Below are 17,860 nucleotides of genomic sequence, written 5' to 3'. Positions count from 1 at the left end.
CGACAACCTTATCTCCCTTCTGACATGCAGATCTGGAACATTTCAGCCCGCCTTCTTCTGCAGGTTGTTAGAGTAAACACAGAGCTTGGGAAGCTTTCTGTTCTGCTGGAATCATTAAATAACATCTTGAAGCTGTGCCGTGGGCAGTCTCAACAAACTCATTAAGACATAATTAGTTTGAAAAAGTGCTGTTTTTATTTTTTAACCTTCAGTCACATTGTGTTGACAGCTTCATTATTTGTTGTTTTGTTTCTCATCGAGTATAAAATGTCAATTATTGAACAAGATACTTTACTGTGGTGGTCAAACCTATATCAGCAGAGGTGTTAATTGGCTCAAACTTAATATGTTTGCCACTTGAACTGATGTAGTTAGTTTACCATCTGCAAAAATAGATACATAAAGCTATAGTGGCTTGCTTGCAAAAACGTCAACCTGCATTAACCCTCCTGTTGTCTTCGGGTCAAATCTGACCGATTTACTGCTTTCATCAATCGTAACTTTTTTGTTTTACATTCGATTGCATTAAGGCTTCATGATATCCTTCAGTAGACATTTGAACATATACAATTGCTGATCACCACTTTCATTGGATTTTGGATGATTTAGTCAACTTTGTAACACCCATGGTGTTCCCGGTCAAAAATGACCGCCATAAAGAAAAGGAATTAGTTACCATCCGGATCAGATCAAACACACACACAAACATCCACACACACATACTCTAGATGTGTTCCCCCCCTTATGTGCCCAATCCCCCCATGTGAATCACACACAAACACACACACAGAACAATTTGACACATTTCCCGCTCTTATGTGCCCATCCCCCCACATGGATCACACCTGGCACACGCAATACATGTTCAGTGTCTGTTCTTTGTATATTTACTGCAGTTTCTCATGTGTACCAGTAGTCTGATGCAATATTTACAGTTTGAAAGGGTGTTAAATTAAATTTGGTGATGATTAATGGTTTTTGTGTTAATGTATTAGCAGTTCAAACAGGACCGCGAACACCAAAGTAAGGGGGGGAAACGAAGACAATAGGAGGATAACAGACACTCGTACGAGGCGAGCAGGGCAGCGGTGTGTAGGGGGGGGGGGTCTTTTTAAAATCGCTTCCCGAATGGCCACAGCTCCCCAAAGGTGTTATTGGCTCCATTCGGTCGCAATCAACCTCCCTGTGCTTCCCGTGGCAGATGTGCGTATTTTCGTGCACGCTCTACCGTCGCGCGGCCGGCAGATGCCGACAGATGCCGAGCGTGTGTCAAGTGAAGCGTCCTTTAACTGATTTTGTTAGCCACATGGGGGCAGTGCCACAAGTTGTAAACATTCAAATGTTTCATCGTTAGCATTTCCTTTCACTCATGTGTCTGCCCACCTGGCTAATATACATAAATTCCATCAATTGTTTTTTTCTCAAACAACTCTCTGGCGTTTTATCTGCGAAATGCTTTATTCACAAGCTAGCTGCTGGTTCTCCTGTTCAGCTTTGTAGTCCAGGGCAGGTGCATGGGGTTTATTTCAAAGCGTTTCCATTGAAAAAATAGCTACATGTGGCCTGTTGAAAGGACGCTGATGAGAGTGTTTAGACCGAACAAAATAGGCATAATTGTGTTTTTAAAAATGCTAAATAGAGCTGAGGGGAACAGTTAATGCATACTTTCTCATTTCCATATTTAAACAGTACATTTCAGATATTTTTACAGTCCGTTTTTCTGGTATATTTGACAGGTTGTTTTGAAGTTTCTCACCAATGTTGGATTACTGTAAATGGTGTTAGATTGGAGCTCTCACAGGTTGTGGGTCTGGAAGCTGTGTGTGTGTGTGTGTGTGTGTGTGTGTGTGTGTGTGTGTGTGTGTGTGTGTGTGTGTGTGTGTGTGTGTGTGTGTGTGTGTGTGTGTGTGTGTGTGTGTGTGTGTGTGTGTGTGTGTGTGTGTGTGTGTGTGTGTGTGTGTGTGTGTGTGTGTGTGTGTGTCGACTGTGTACAGAGCGAGCAGAATGGATGACATTAAGCTAAAGGTGGCAGCGGTGGAGTGGGCGAGGCTCACTGGTGCGAATAAGCCGAGACGTCAACCAATGTGTGAAATGTTCTTCTCAGCTTTGATTCTGTCATCTGTCAACAGATCAGTGGGGAGGAACCCAGCTACTTTGCAGCGAGTGTATAATCAGTGATGTGACGAAGCCTGTGTGTGTGTGTGTGTGTGTGTGTGTGTGTGTGTGTGTGTGTGTGTGTGTGTGTGTGTGTGTGTGTGTGTGTGTGTGTGTGTGTGTGTGTGTGTGTGTGTGGTGTGTGTGTGTGTGTGTGTGTGTGTGTGTGTGTGTGCATGTGTGTGTGTGTGCGTGTGTGTGTTGTGTGTGTGTGGTGTGTGTGTGTGTGTGTGTGTGTGTGTGTGTGTGTGTGTGTGTGTGTGTGTGTGTGTGTGTGTGTGTGTGTGTGTGTGTGTGTGTGTGTGTGTGTGTGTGTGTATTTTCTCCAGATGTGTTGGACAGCATGGCGAGGTTCAGCGTTCAGGGAGTGTTCAACTACAGCATGCTGACGCTGTCCGACCACGAGAGGGTTTTATACGTCGGAGCACGGGAGACCTTGTTCGCCCTCGACCCGAACAACATCAACAGACAGCTGCGGCCTCAGGTAACACACCCAGATTTCATTTATTGTTTCTACCTTTTCTTTTTTTATTGACCTGGTTTTTCCATCCATGTAGTTTGTTCAACACTTATTTCTTTAAAGTCAAAGTCAACTTTATTGTCAATCTTTCAGGTTGTTTGTACAGACAGAGAGATCGAAATACCGTTTCCCACAATCCCAAATACAAAAATACAAATATATATAAAAATATGTATACAATATGTATATCCTTTACACAATCAACAGACACATTTATACATTAAGATACAAGCACAACAATCAATACATACAAAATACAGGCAGTATAAGTCGAACCAAACTTGGAAACATGCCTTATTGATTCCTTAAATCTGAAATAATATACAGTTTATATGTATATTATTTTATACATAAGAAAAGTTAAATAATTAAAAATATCTAATACATTTCAAATACATTTAAGATACATTTAAATACAAAAGCAAATACATAAAATAGGGAGAAATAATAATAATAATAATAATAAATATAAAAGGATAAACACATAATTACTTTAAAAAAATGACTCTTTAATTGTAGGGCTGCAGAATTAATGAAAATGTTATCAAAACTTCAATATGGACAATTGCAATATACAAATCACAGTATACACAGTTGTCTGTTAAGGTCAAATATGTCAAAATATCATTTCAAATGAAGTATTGTGGTGCTGCCGTGAAGCTATTCTACAGACTTAATATACATTTTTTATATAATATATGATTTAATGATAATATGAATAATGTTTCAAGAATCGTCCTTCCCTCAAATTGTATCGCATTTGCAATATCTCTCAAAATAATCGCAGATTATTATATCTTACTCCAAATTGTACAACCTTAATTAATTGGGTTTACTAGAGTTCAGGGAGAAATGGAGGCACTTCCTCTAAACACTGACTGACTGCAAACGCCCACACAATCTGAAAGGCTATGTGAGAAATGAAAATGATAACACATACGATTTAATATCACAGAGCGTCATGATGGACAGTCCGGGGACAAAAAAGCATTGTCTCTTCCACAGAGCACTGCGGAGATAAACACACATTTCAAATACTTCATTTAAATACACCAAATTCAATTATGATATTAACAGTGATATCATTATCATGGGAACATTTCAGCTATGCAGGACAAATAAACTGCTTCTGCCACACTTTGTCTTTACTGCCTTTTGACTGACCTTTATTATAATGTTAGGTGTCAGTTCTTAACCCAAGGGCATTTGAGAAAACACACACAAAAACTGTTTGTGGCGAACAATGGAAGACGAGTATAGAGCCGTAATAAAGTCGCCTGAGTCACACTAGTTGTTTGGTCTTTTATTAGTCTTCTTTTATTAAATCTTCAGTCCTTGAACAAGCTTTTAATGGATATCTGTCAAGCAGTAATGCCTTTTCAAAATGTGTTAAAGTGCAATCCCTAAAGGGTCAGAAGAATAATAAAATGTGTTGACTGCCGTCAGCTAAGAGCTCTCAATGTCAACCTTTCCAGAGCACCAAAACTGCTTTCTCTTGAATAAAATAATTGAATGTAAAAAAGTTAAAAACAAACCTCGAATCAAAGTATTAAAGCATTTTTCTCAAACTCAGTATCAGTAACCCTGAAACAAAATACAACAAGTCAAAAACGAAATATGTCAAGATTGTTAAAAGTGTATCTGAAGAGGAAGATAACTTTATGAAGATACTTCCCTTTACCTTAGTGAAAAGGTTAGCCAATCGTTAGCTTGTCTTTTAAAATACTTTAGTGTCTATTAGAGACTTTAAATCAATGATTATAACTCGTGGACTGAATTTGCAGTTATATGATGAAAGTCAGTACAGGTCCCGCTGATGCTTAAACATTTTTGAAAGGCATCAAATTCATTAAAAAATAAGGCCTTAATTGTTGTTAAAATGTCTTAAATCAACTTCCAACATAGTACCTGCAAAACAGAAGTCTGTGAATATTTTGTGTGACATTACATTAATTTATTTTTGAATAATATCTGTTTTTCAATATCTTGCTGCAATGTAGCAAATGTCTCTTGCATTAAAGATGTTAATGTCATGCAGCTCAGGATAGCAGTTCAATCAGGAGAGACGTGATGTATGAAATACACGTTTATTACCGGGACACATAATATGAATGAAATAGTGATTGACAGATTATAACGAGTGAATGGAATGGTGTTTGGCGATTAGGCCCCGGTTTGCAGGATGATCATTCAGGAGGGGAAAAACCGCTCCGATGAAACCCCCCGGGGTCTAGACACTGGTGGTGGTGATAAGTAGTTCGGTCTGGTCTGAAGGGGGAAGGTTTTAGCTTGGCCCTGTATTAGGAGACAGGAGGCGAAGGGGTGGAGGAGGGTTGCGCGTTGTCACCTGAAATGACAGCTGACGGAGAGGGAAGAGCAGATTTAAAGGGGTTAGCGGGTGCAATGATAGGCTTGTGAAGATAGGGGGAAGTGATTGGTTAGCTGGGGAGTGACGCCCCCGATCACTCGGCGCGTCCACATTCCAGTATGACGTGTAACAGACAGAGGATATTGGTCTTCCTGCTTGTACTTGCGCTGAGCTTCATTACAATTGTAGTTATTGTCCTGTATTTCATTTAAACAATTGTAAATCCAACATGTCTGAAGGATGTCTCTTTTAAACTCCATTGTGATTATTTATTACCCATAATATAAACTATTGATGTATCATTATGTGTAGTGTTTTGGATTTATATAATAACCAAAACTGAATGTTCTCAGTTTGTGTCCATACATTACATACTTCATCTCTGAGCCATTAAACATGCATATGATCCAGCTACAAAAACAAGGTCTTAAAATGTAATGACTCATCGTTAATCAGGGAATGGATTTTATATGATCTCATGAGTTCAGATGTCTTCTAACACGTTATTACTTTATTTTAAGTTATGTATGTTATCTCCTACTAAAAGCCTTCTACAGTAATAGTGCGAGGACGCTGCCAAATATTAAAATGCGTGGCTATTGGCTCCAGTATTTCACTTCTGTCAGCACAAACATTGTGGGCGTACACACACACACACACACACACACACACACACACACACACACACACACACACGCCAACTTCCACCGGCCCTGTTTCTCACACGTTACGATGCACTCATTCAATCATATGTATTCAGGGATGCAAACTTGTCACCTTTCGGCGAAATTCGCCATTTTGAACCCAAAATAGGTCGTTTGTGTGATTCATGTAGATCTGCAATACAAATATTTTTGGGGTATGGGGGGGGGTCTGGGACCCGGAGTAATCTGCAGCCGCGAGCTGTTATGTGCCATCATGACACGCATGGTGTTCTTTTTTTATATATTATAATGAAGCGCGAGCTGTGTGCTCGAGTCTTCCTGTCGGCTCTGCTCGTGGCTCATAGCCTTCATGGCTCTGCTGCTCCGCGATGATGGTCTAGCTTCAACAACTACATTACCTACGGGTGCGTTCGTTAATATTAACTGTGTGGTCCGGAGTCACTGTGGCACAGACTGGACCGCTGGTGAACAGCTGTTAGAACGGGCCGTTCAGGTGTTCAGAGCAGAGCTCCCTGTCGGAGCGCAGAGCGTGATGTGCACTGAAAAGTGTTTCTGTCGCAATATTATCGTTGAGCTAGCTAGCTAGCATTCTTTCACACACAGTGATGTCACAAGCTACCCACAATGCAACGCGCGCCATATATATAAATACGCCATTTTTCTGGAGGTGCAAATATCCTGGAGGTGCTAATATAAACAGCTAGCATACTTGCCAACCTTGAGAACTCAGAAATCGGGAGCATTTCAAAACCACCGCGGGGGGGGGGGAGCTGTATTAGATTAACATTAACATGCTTATTGTAGTTGTAAGTGCAATGTCTTGCAGCCTGTAGCACCATCCTTGATGGAGCATATGTGGGCTGGACCTGTATTTTACAGGAGAGGAGTGAGCAGAGGGTCGTGTTGTCGATTCTTGTTCTGTTTTATGTGACTATCTGCCTCACCCTCTCAGACTTTCAGTTGCGCACGCTACTAAAGAGACGCGCTACCATGGAAACCAAACAATGGTGTAGCTGTATTAAAGTCCGAGTGGAAAGAGTCCTGAGTAAATCTGATTTTGTCAGAAATCGGGAGAAATGCGGGAGAAATATGACCCCGGGAGGAAACCGGGAGAGGGCAATGAAATCGGGAGTCTCCCACGAAAATCGGGAGGGTTGGCAAGTATGAGCCAGGCAGAGCGCACTAGGTTTTTTTTCTGAATTAACGACCGAAGAAATCGCTGCATGTCTTCGGATTACATCTCTGGACTTGAGGGGTGTGCTCTAGGTCGGTACCAGCGTAAACTAGAGCTGTGTGCTGACTGCCTGCAGATGTATGGAAAAACGACTCTCGAAAGTGGCCTTCGGTCGATTTTGGCAGCATCTACGTCTATCTTCTGGAAACCCCACTTGTCACAATAATATTATCATGCCAATGCATATATGTGGTATTTTAGAGTTGACTATATTGATTAAGGCAATAGACTATGATATTCTGCTTGCACCTCGTGTGAAATGGCGGATACCGAAGTACGGTGTCGCCCTCGGCCCAAAACCCGTATGTGTGTGTGAAAGAATACATTTTCACTATCTGCTAACGTTAGCTTTAGCCTTAGTTTTCTAATGGTTTTTTTCATAGGCTATAAACGGAGGTGGTATAAGTATAGATCTTGTACTTGAGTAGAAGTACTCAGATCTTGTACTAGAGTAAAAGTAGAAGTACTCAGATCTTGTACGTGAGTAAAAGTAGAAGTACTCAGATCTTGTACTAGAGTAAAAGTAGAAGTACTCAGATCTTGTACTTGAGTAAAAGTAGAAGTACTCAGATCTTGTACTTGAGTAAAAGTAGAAGTACTCAAATCTTGTACTTCCGTAAAAGTAGAAGTACTCAGGTCTTGTACTTGAGTAAAAGTAGAAGGACCAGAATGTAGGAACAATCCTGCGATCAAAATGTTCCTCAAATAAAAGTAGCCTACAAAAGTATTATCATCAAAATATAGTTAAAGTAGCGACAGTAAAAGTAATCGTTGTGCAGATTGGTCCATTTCAGAATAAAATATATGATATGTTTTATAATGATTGATCATTAAAGTGTTCTCAAAGCTGGTGAAGGTGCAGCTAGTTTGAATGACTTTGTATACTGCAGGGTAGCTGGTGGATTTACTCCAGGTGGAACTAAAGTCTGATTCAACACTTGATTAGATTTTACATCATTCATCCACATCTGTAAAGTAACTAAAGGTATTAAATACATGTAGTGGAGTAGAAGTACACCATGTACCTCTGAACTGTAGTGGAGTAGAAGAACAAAGTAGCAAAACATTGAAATACTTAAATAAAGTACAAGTATCTCAAAATTGTACCCAAGTATAGTACTTGAGTTTATGAACGTAGTTACTTCACACCAGTGGCTATACAGATAGAAAGACTAAGCCTTGCACAGAGGCATGAAAATACATTTTCAAAATGCTCAACAGTGCTGCCAGAATTATAAACTGACTGCTACACAATTAAAATAAATGCTTTTATATATTTCTATTAGATGTGACTCTTTAGCGTTTCTGTTATTATTACCTGCTGCTTTAGTTGTTCTGACTGCTAAAATCCTGTTATTCCTCATTTTAAAGCCGATATTCCGTGGGGTCGGGGGGCTCGGATCCTTGTCACCTTTTTCATACCTGATGAGTTTGCATCCCTGGTATTATAGTTTTAATCTGTGTATCTTCTTATGTCCCTCCGTGGCAACCCTATTTGTTTAACAGCACTCTATAAATACCCTTCACTTGACCTGATTTTTACACACGCAGAGATGATAAAGCCTCCGAGACTCAATCTGGTTTTGCTTTGCTCCCTTTATAATTGGTCCATATTGCAATCAATACAATTACAGCAGTCCAATTAAGGTGTGAGCGGCCTGCAGCAGGGAGGGAATTGTTTAACACGCACACACACACACACACACACACACACACACACACACACACACACACACACACACACACACACACACACGGCTGATTCAGTGAGTGTAATGCGTCTTACAGTAATAATAAGGCCACCTGTTGTCAGCCTCCAGTGTGCTGTGTACAGAGAAAAGAGCCGATACAGAAACATGACAGAACTGAGCAAAGATGAGGGAATATCCATCTTTTCTGTCACTCTCCCCCCTCCTCACCCTTCCTCCCTTTATTTCCTCCCTGCTGTCTTCCTTCATTACCTTCATGTCCAACTTTCTTCCCATTTTCTGGGGATTTTTCACTGCTTTAAAGACACTTATTTTTTCTGTTGGGACAGGCCGCTCCTGTTGGTTTCTGAAGCTCTTCCTCCTAGATTATTTAGTTACTTTCTTTCCCATGATGATTGTTTTTCATTCTTTCACTTATTAGTTTTGTTCAGTCGTCCCGTGTGGTATACCTCAGACACCGCTGATCCAATTTTGACTACATTTGCGACGGTAATTCACCTTGCTTCAGCATTTTAAAAAGTACTAAATGCTGGAAATGTTGTTCTAATTCGGTTCACATTATCTTACTCTCAATGCTGAAAGAAGTACTTCAGTAAAACTTGTAATACCATTGTATAGAAATAATGTAAAATGTGTATAAATCCTGCATACTAAATGTAACTTAAAGGGGACCTATTATGCTTTTTTGGTTTGTCCCTTCCCTGTAGTGTGGTATATTGTTTTTTGTGCATGTAAATGGCCTGCCAAGGCTCAAATCCTACGGTTTTTTTGTATATATTTGTTATTATTGATGCATAATGACAATATGTTATTGTTTGTTGCAGCTAGTGAAGATGGACCTAGTTTATTTAATGTATATACTGCTGTGTAGCTCGTGAATTGACTAGGTATAACTTAAGTCAAATGTATGTGTTGATTATAACACATACTAACACACGGCTGTGGCTCAGTGGATAGTGTGCTGGACTTCGAACCAGGGGATAGCAAGTTCGAGTCCCACTGCAGTCAGCATGTCGTTGTGTCCCTGGGCGAGACACTTCACCTGAAATGTCTCCTGTGGGGACTGCCCACAGTACTCTTACTCTTTGGATAAAAGCGTCTAACAAATGACATGTAATGTAATCTCAATAATCAAATTTGCGATAAGTTGACAAATAAATGCGGTGAAGTAAAAACTACAATATTCATCCCAAGAGATATACAGGAGTAGAAGTATAAAGTAGCATAAAATGAAATACTCAAGCGCAGTAAAACAACATGTTTTAAGTGTACTAGAGTAAATGTACTTTCCACCGCTTGCTCTATTCATTTCTTTTTCGGGACCATCTGTATAGTACAATTTGAACCAGCACTTGAGAAACATTGTTATCTTTGTACTCATTAGCTAATGGACTGAGCGTGGACTGCGTTACTTGCACCAACACTGAAGGAGAAAACACATGCACCTTTTAAATGCGGAAACAAGTATAGCCACGTTACAGCACTCCTTGCAAAAATAAAGGTTGTTGCTTCATCCGTTAGGCTTTATTTTTAACTCAACCCTACAATCCTATTCCTCACAAAGACTCTTAAGATGTTTCCATAGACACTAATGGGGGGAAAGGCTATCTGTGTGTAGCGTGAGGTACAGGATATTCATGGCATTGTCTTGTTATGCTTTTAGACATTAATCCTGCGACAGCCAGTTTTTTTTATTACATTACTGATCTGTGTGGAGCAAATGAAAAGTGCATTTCTTCATTAGACACCGACTTGTGACAAATGAGAATCCCTTGGGAACAAATTAGAAGTCACAAAAAAAACTTCTGGTGTTGCTCCGCTTCATTTTATCCTGTCTCTCTCTAAAAACTCCAGTGCATTTGTTAAAACTACACATCCTGCAGGTAATCTGTCATCGTAATCATTAATTCAGTTATTAAATATTAACGTATAACTTTATCATGTCTACTGTGAGAATGAAATGTGGACATTCAGAGGTTTGACTTTCCCCTGAAATATTATCATAATAATATATATATATATTATAATATATGACGGTTAGTATATCATTCGTCAAGTTTTTAAAGTGTACTTTATCTACCACCGCAGTATATGGCAATGACCCATTGTTTGATTGCTGTTTGGTTTAAGCGCAGCCAAGTAAATCAGAGTTTAATTCTGCATGTGCGGCGGCTCTCTGTCTATAATGACCAGTGTAATTATTGCTAATGGTGTGGAAACCTCTCAGTAAACACACTTGATATGTTGGACCTCAATGCAGGGAGCAAAGTTCAGCCATGTGTCAAACGGACATTAAAAAAAGCATCAGCTACTGGAAAGGTTAAGGTTAAGTATGGACAGAAGGTTTTTTTTATTTGCTTCCTCTGTAGCCTACTACATGTTTTAACAGAAATGCAGCTATTTACTTATCTGTATCTGTAGTACGGAAGCCCTGAATGGCCACGGTTCAATCGTATTTCCTCTGTTTTCCTGTGAAATAAAGTTACTTTTATTTGTTTTCTCAAGATCTAGAGTTATTTATGTCATTAGGCGCTTTCACACCAAGTACTTTGCCGTACTTAGTTACCAGAACTCTTTAGTTCTCATGAACTAAAGAGCCGATCGCGTTCACACCGGAATAAATTCTCTGAGGGAAGATTACGCAAATGAAGCCGCTAACGTCACTTCTTCTTCTTCTTCTTTGGGTTTACTGGCAGGCCGCAAACAACTTCACGGCGTATACTGCCACCCGAAGTCCCCGGCCGGAAGTCCCCGGAGTTAGGGACTGGCTTAGAAGCTGGGACTCCCAGCAGCTTCTACTGAAGCCTTCCGAGTAAATCGCCAGAACGCCGACACCTCCTCATCTCCACCGCTCCCATGTTTTATTTTTTTTTGCCATAAGTTAGTCTCTCTCCCTTGGTGCGCTGGGCTAATGCTAATAATGCTAATGCCAGCAAATACAATGGCGGCTTCACAAAACCTTTCGGAGTTTTACGGGGCGTGGTTTGCAATTCGCCCAGCCAATCAGAAATGGGAACCTTTTTCTCGCAGGAAAGTACCTGCTCTCTAGCAGGGACTGAAAAGGGGTGAAAAGGTTCGCAAAAAAAAGTTCTAGTTCCAGATCTTTTTGGTGTGAACGCAAAATCCCAGGGACTATCGGAACTATGGGAAAAGTACTCCGGTGTGAAAGAACAAATGTCCTGAGAGCTCTAGTAGAGAAACTTTCTCGGGATAATGACATAACTTCAAAGCCACGAGTAAACAATGATTTATAAATCAAACTAATTTGTAATGTTAGTGGTGATAACATTAATAACTTTCATGGGCAAAGGGTGGTTATAGATTGTTCGAAACATGACCTTTAAGGGCCACCGTACTTAAGTTCAAGGTGGATTTCACTTTTCAAGTTTCCTTGAGATCGGGAGTTATAAATGTTTTCATCTCCAATTAACAATCGCTTGAGAGCTCGGGTAGAGTCTTTTTCTCGGGATCCTGACATATTGAAAATGTTATGGAGGCGTGTGGGGCAGTGGATAGAGCCTTTGTCTGGGGATCAGGGGGTCACAGGTTCAAACCCCACTGCAGTCAGAATGTCGTTGTGTCCCTGGGCAAGACACAAGTATGTAAGTCGCTTTGAATAAAAGTGTCTAACATCTAATGTAGTGTTATGGGTCTTGGCCAATATGCCGTCATTTTGGGGAAACAACATTTGTAATTTGAGAGAGGATGACATACATAGCTTGTGATCTCAATTGTTACTTGTTATCATAGGAAAACAGTGGTAATGAAAAGACTTTTAACCATGGCTTTGGTTCAAGGTGAAGAATAACCTTGTCCTCCAATTAATTAAAAAAACATTGTATCTCCATTTTGTGCAGCAAATCGAGTCAATCTGCTCTAATTAAGGTTCATTAATGTGCTGTTTTCCCTTGGTCATCGGCCAACCTAGGAAGATTGTGTGGTTAATTTAGAAAATGATAAATAGGCAAAAGGCAGACAGCATCCTCCCTGTAGACGACATGTTCCTCATCACATCTGTGTCTTTCTTTCTTCAGATCGAGTGGCCGGCTCCGCAGGATAAGAAGAGGGAGTGTGTGGCCAAGGGGAAGAACAACCAGGTAACACGCATCCTCTGGGGATTACCTGCTTTTCTCAAGGCCACGTGTACAGGAGTTTATACGCCAGTAGTTTATACACTTCACTTTGCTCCATTACATTTTGTCAAGTCAGTCTAAAGGGTTTCTAACTGGAAGGCTTCCAGTCATTACATTAGCTCACAGCGTCTTCCAGGCAGCATCAGCAACTTTTGAGGTGGGCCCGATCCGGGAAGTGTTTTGTCTCGAGCAACAAAAAGAGAGGGGAAAGTCCCGCAGCAGCGAGAGTCTGACATACAGCACACGAGCACACAGACATGAGAGTGGCTTCTCAGCTGACTCTCAGCAGGAAAACTATTCCTTTTTAAATATTCATTAGCTTCTCGTAATGAAAAGAAGACTTCATCAGATAAAACATTTCTGTGGATCTACTTTTTCCAAATATGAAATGAATATATTCAACAGAGGAGTAGCTCTCTGTAGTTCAGTATTAACTCTAAGCTCTCACCATCAGTTGTGATCAGAGTTGGTAGGGTTACTTTAAAATGTAATCAGTTAGAATGACTCATTATCTCTAAATAGAGAACATTTAATCTGTAATCTCATTATGTATTTATTTTCATTTTTTCATTTTATTCTCTGTCAAAGCGTCTTTGAGTTTTTAGAAAAGCGCTATATAAGTGTTGTGTATTATTATTATTATTATTAATAATAATCCAACCTGAATACTTTCCATTACTTTGGGATTATTGCAATATCAAATGCAATGTGAATAAATACAAGAGAAAATAAATATCAATAGGAGAGTTTTTTTTATCCATTATGTAAGAAAACAGAACAATAAAAGAAGACACCAAGATATTTAGGATCAAAAATGATTTTATGTTTAGGAAAAGCTGCCTTTCATGAAGCATATTCAGCCTATACACCAACAATGAAACACATGAGCACAGTTTAAACAGGCAGAAATCAAATCTGAGCTGCTTCGATTTAGTTTAATACTCACAGGTAAGCACACACACACTATTGTTTGAACATATAGGTTCACCTGCTAAATGAAAAACAGAAAAAATGAACCAAAGAAAGTGAAAACCATGAAGCAGATTAAGGCAGTAGAAGTATACATCTGAACATATACATACACATGCTCTCTTAGTTGTATACTAACACTATTATCCTGCTATTTACCCCCAAGTTTTAGAAATGTGCCAGTAATCTGATTACACTGTTTGTTTTGTAACTGAAAGGGAAAACACTCTCTTTCCTCTCCGCCCCGGCTCCTCACTGCTTACAGGGCATAAAGTACATCTGCAAGGAGTCTCGTTTAATATTTTATAGAAACACACAGACGTTTAAGAGACGAAGCTGAAAACCTCTCGTTGCACAACAGTTACCTTTGATGTGGTTTCAAACAGAAGGACCTAGTAGGAGTACTTCTTTAACTCAAATTGAATTAAAACATGTCATAACTTCTCGTGTTGGGGCGTGAATGGTTGTTAAAATGCAGCGTGATGCCCTGTGATCAGGATACTTGGGTGCATGTCATCAAAAATGCTAGCAAAAGTGCATTTAAAGCTACTTGTATTAAGTGAATGTTCACACATGTCCTATTTATAACATGAATGAATAAGCATATGGTGTTTACACTGCCCGTCGAGATACTCAATGATTAGTCTTTTTATGTAATGTAGTCGCCTGAAAGAGGACCGTCTGCCAGATGCATCTCGTCCCGATTATCCTCGCTGATTACAGGCTCTGTAAAGATGTATTAAAACAAAATCATATTGCTCTTATAACAGCCGTGAGAGGCAGATATTATTTTGCTGCTGCAGAGGCAACATCAAGTGGACGCACTGAATTATTCATTCCTGGAGCATCATGTGTGAGCATCTGTTTCCAATCCCATTCAAAGAGCTTTATTGTTCATCACATTAAAGGGCACTGCCCAGGAAACGCTGCATATTTTACACTGTTAATTACCCACAAATCTTTTGAATGGAAACATCCTGTCACCTTTTTTGTCGCAGTGTAAAGGTTATTTAGATAATGTGGTTACATCATCTATTAAGTGACGTCCTCTCCTTCTGAGACATTATTGCTTTCCTCTGTGGAGGACATGACACTCAAGCGCTGATTTTAAACACCTTGCGGGCACTTTATCTGAGTCCTAAAGTAGTGTGGGAAGTCCATCCTGATGTCTCCAGTGATGTAACACACACAAGGCACATGTGCTGTCTGCAGAAAACACATTTTACTGTAGTGCTGTGAGGGACTTCAATGATCAAATGTATAAATATATATTGTTTATGTTCTTCATTGGATGTTTTTTATTAATGTTGAGTCTTAACTGGATTATATTAACTATTTAGTGTTTTGTCCATTCTAAGCCTTTTAAACACGTATTTTTAGAGAGGGAGTTAACATCTTATTTTCCATATTTCAGGAAACAGAAAGTGAGGCAGAACTTTTTTATAAAAAATATTGAGAGGGAGTCAGACATGCTGTCAGGAGATGATTTGGAAGAGATGATAAACGAACTTAATGTATTTGAAATTGTGCCTTTTAAAGTACTTTTTATGGAAGAAATAGACCCACTAGATGCAATAAAACACAAGAAATCACATAATGAAATCATAGTGATGTGTTTCTTATATCCCAATCCTGAAAAAAGAAAAAGTCTTGTGGGTCTTGGTTGATTATAACAATGAACACTTACTCAAAATAAATGACTGTTCTTGGAGGCTGCCAAATGTTCAGTGTCCCTAATATTTCTGCACCATTTGTTCATCCACATATATAAGAATGGCGCTGCCAAGAGAAAGTTAATCATGAGTAACGCGGTCTAGTCTCAAGGTTATGAAGATTCAAAAGCAGTCGCATTGAAGCATTACAGTTAAGCTGAGTCTCAGAGGTGTGTGTGAGCATACAGAGTCTCCATGGTGCAATGGGCTTCACCTCAACAGAGGACAAACAGCAGCTTTCTAACAATTCCTCCTCCTCTCCACAGACCGAGTGTTTCAACTACATCCGCTTCCTGCAGAGCTACAACCACACACACCTCTACACCTGCGGCACCTACGCCTTCCAGCCCAAATGCACCTATGTGGTAAGCATGCGTGTGTGTGTGTGTGTGTGTGTGTTGTGTGTGTGTGTGTGTGTGTGTGTGTGTGTGTGTGTGTGTGTGTGGTGTGTGTGTGTGTGTGTGTGTGTGTGTGTGTGTGTGTGTGTGTGGTGTGTGTGTGTGTGTGTGTGTGGGTGTGTATGTGTGTGTGGGTGTGTATGTGTGTGTGTGTGTGTGTGTGTGTGTATGTGTGTGTGTGGTGTGTGTGTGTGTGTGTGTGCGTGTGCGTCTAGACAGAGTTATTTTGGTCGTGCGCTGCTGACAGGTGTCAACTTTTATCTGACCACAGGCTAAGAGAACTGTGTGATAAAATGAAAAAAATGTAATAGAAAAAAGTGGCGTGGGTGTGTGTGTGTGTGTGTGTGTGCAAACATGTGACGCTGATGCGACAGGACAACATGACGTGGGGTGAAGCCGTGGTCATTTTAACGGACACACAGGGCTTGCAGCTGTGTCATGTGGGTCATAACGCACACTGACCAAGAAAAACAAACGCCTGATTTCCTGTGTGTGTGTGTGTGTGTGTGTGTGTGTGTGTGTGTGTGTGTGTGTGTGTGTGTGTGTGTGTGTGTGTGTGTGTGTGTGTGTGTGTGTGTGTGTGTGTGTGTGTGTGTGTGTGTGTGTGTGTGTGTGTGTGTGTGTGTGTGTGTGTGTGTGTGTGTGTGTGTGTGTGTGTGTGTGTGTGTGTTTGTAGAACGCAGACTCTTTTACCCTGAATCCTGCAGACCTGGAGGATGGAAAGGGTAAATGCCCATATGACCCTGCCAAAGGGCACACTGGCCTTATAGTGGGTGAGTAATAAGCGCATACTTTAAATACCAGACTACTGTTTGTACGTACTCCAAATACAAATAAAGGGGACATATACTGTACTGCAAATGTTCAGGTACTTGTAAATGAGGCTTCCAAAATAATGTGTGCACATGCTTTAATGTTAAAAATAACAGTATTTTTCTCACACTATCTTTCTGAATATACCTGAATTCATCCTCTGTCTGAAACGCTCTGTTCACGCACCACATGTCTCTTTAAGCCTCCCTCCAGAAAATGTTGAACCTGGTCTTGGTTTAATATTGCATAGCCATTGGTTGATATGCTCAGATGATGGGCAGCATCATGTAATGAGCCTGTTTGTGACATAGAAAGGGAAGCCAATTGTGAATGGCTTGATAACTCCCATGTTTTCTTTTCCAAGCACCCCCCAAACACTGACTTGGTTGCCTTGCTTTGGGTTATAAGGCACTGCAGATATCAAAATGTAGCGCACGGCACAATCACTACAAAAGTGGGATTTTTTATTATATGTCCTTTTTAAGTGTTGCCGAACAAGTGTAACAATCATTTAAGTGTCAGGTTTACTCAACAAGCATGATACATCCTTAGCTGGAAATGCATTCACTTCAATATATCAACCATAACACACCGTCAGCGCTTGTTGTTCCATCTCAGCATTGTGAACACTAAAGTGAACTGCGCCATGTTTTTACAGCTCTAACGGAGGCATTAAATGTCCATCAAATCTCCACAAACTGCTCCTGCAGCATTTCCCATCTGTTTTGCAGCCATACGACTGCACTGAGAGTCCAGGAGTCCAATTTAACGTTGCATGCTGCATTCCCTGCTCTGAAAAGCCCGGCTGAACCCAATACACATCCATTCTCCGTCTCCTTTTGTGACTCCCGGCTGAACCAATGTCCTCTCAGGCCTGTACAAGAACAGAATTAAACTAACGCTTGCATTCTGCTACAGATAAGGAGCTGTACTCGGCAACGCTCAACAACTTCCTGGGGACGGAGCCAGTGATTCTGAGGAATCTGGGCGTACAGCACTACAGCATGAAGAGCGAATACTTGCCCGCCTGGCTCAATGGTGAGTTAAAGCGGACATTAGAAAGACAAAGACAAAGAAAGAGGTAAACCGGCCAACACAATTAGAGAGGGGAAGGAAGGGATGGAACAAAATGGTTGTTTGCTTAGCACCACCCCCTCTTACCAATGAGTCAAAGCTTTATTCTAG

The 17,860-nt window shown here is 40.4% G+C and overlaps 1 protein-coding gene across 1 annotated transcript in view; it reads left to right on the top strand.

Annotated features, from left to right (window-relative positions):
- Positions 1-17,713, top strand: part of sema4c (sema domain, immunoglobulin domain (Ig), transmembrane domain (TM) and short cytoplasmic domain, (semaphorin) 4C) — a gene marked incomplete at its 3' end in the record, with an annotated part of 94,624 nt that extends 76,911 nt beyond the window's left edge. The window contains 5 exon segments of the mRNA XM_034200236.1: positions 2,484-2,638; positions 12,685-12,747; positions 15,731-15,829; positions 16,539-16,635; positions 17,594-17,713. Coding sequence (XP_034056127.1) covers positions 2,484-2,638; positions 12,685-12,747; positions 15,731-15,829; positions 16,539-16,635; positions 17,594-17,713 — 534 coding nt within the window.
- Positions 17,714-17,860: the final 147 nt, after the last annotated feature.

This window comes from Gymnodraco acuticeps, unplaced genomic scaffold (genome assembly GCF_902827175.1).
Source record: "Gymnodraco acuticeps unplaced genomic scaffold, fGymAcu1.1, whole genome shotgun sequence".
In the NCBI taxonomy this organism is placed as follows: domain Eukaryota; kingdom Metazoa; phylum Chordata; class Actinopteri; order Perciformes; family Bathydraconidae; genus Gymnodraco; species Gymnodraco acuticeps.
This window is presented reverse-complemented; position numbering and strand designations above follow the sequence as displayed.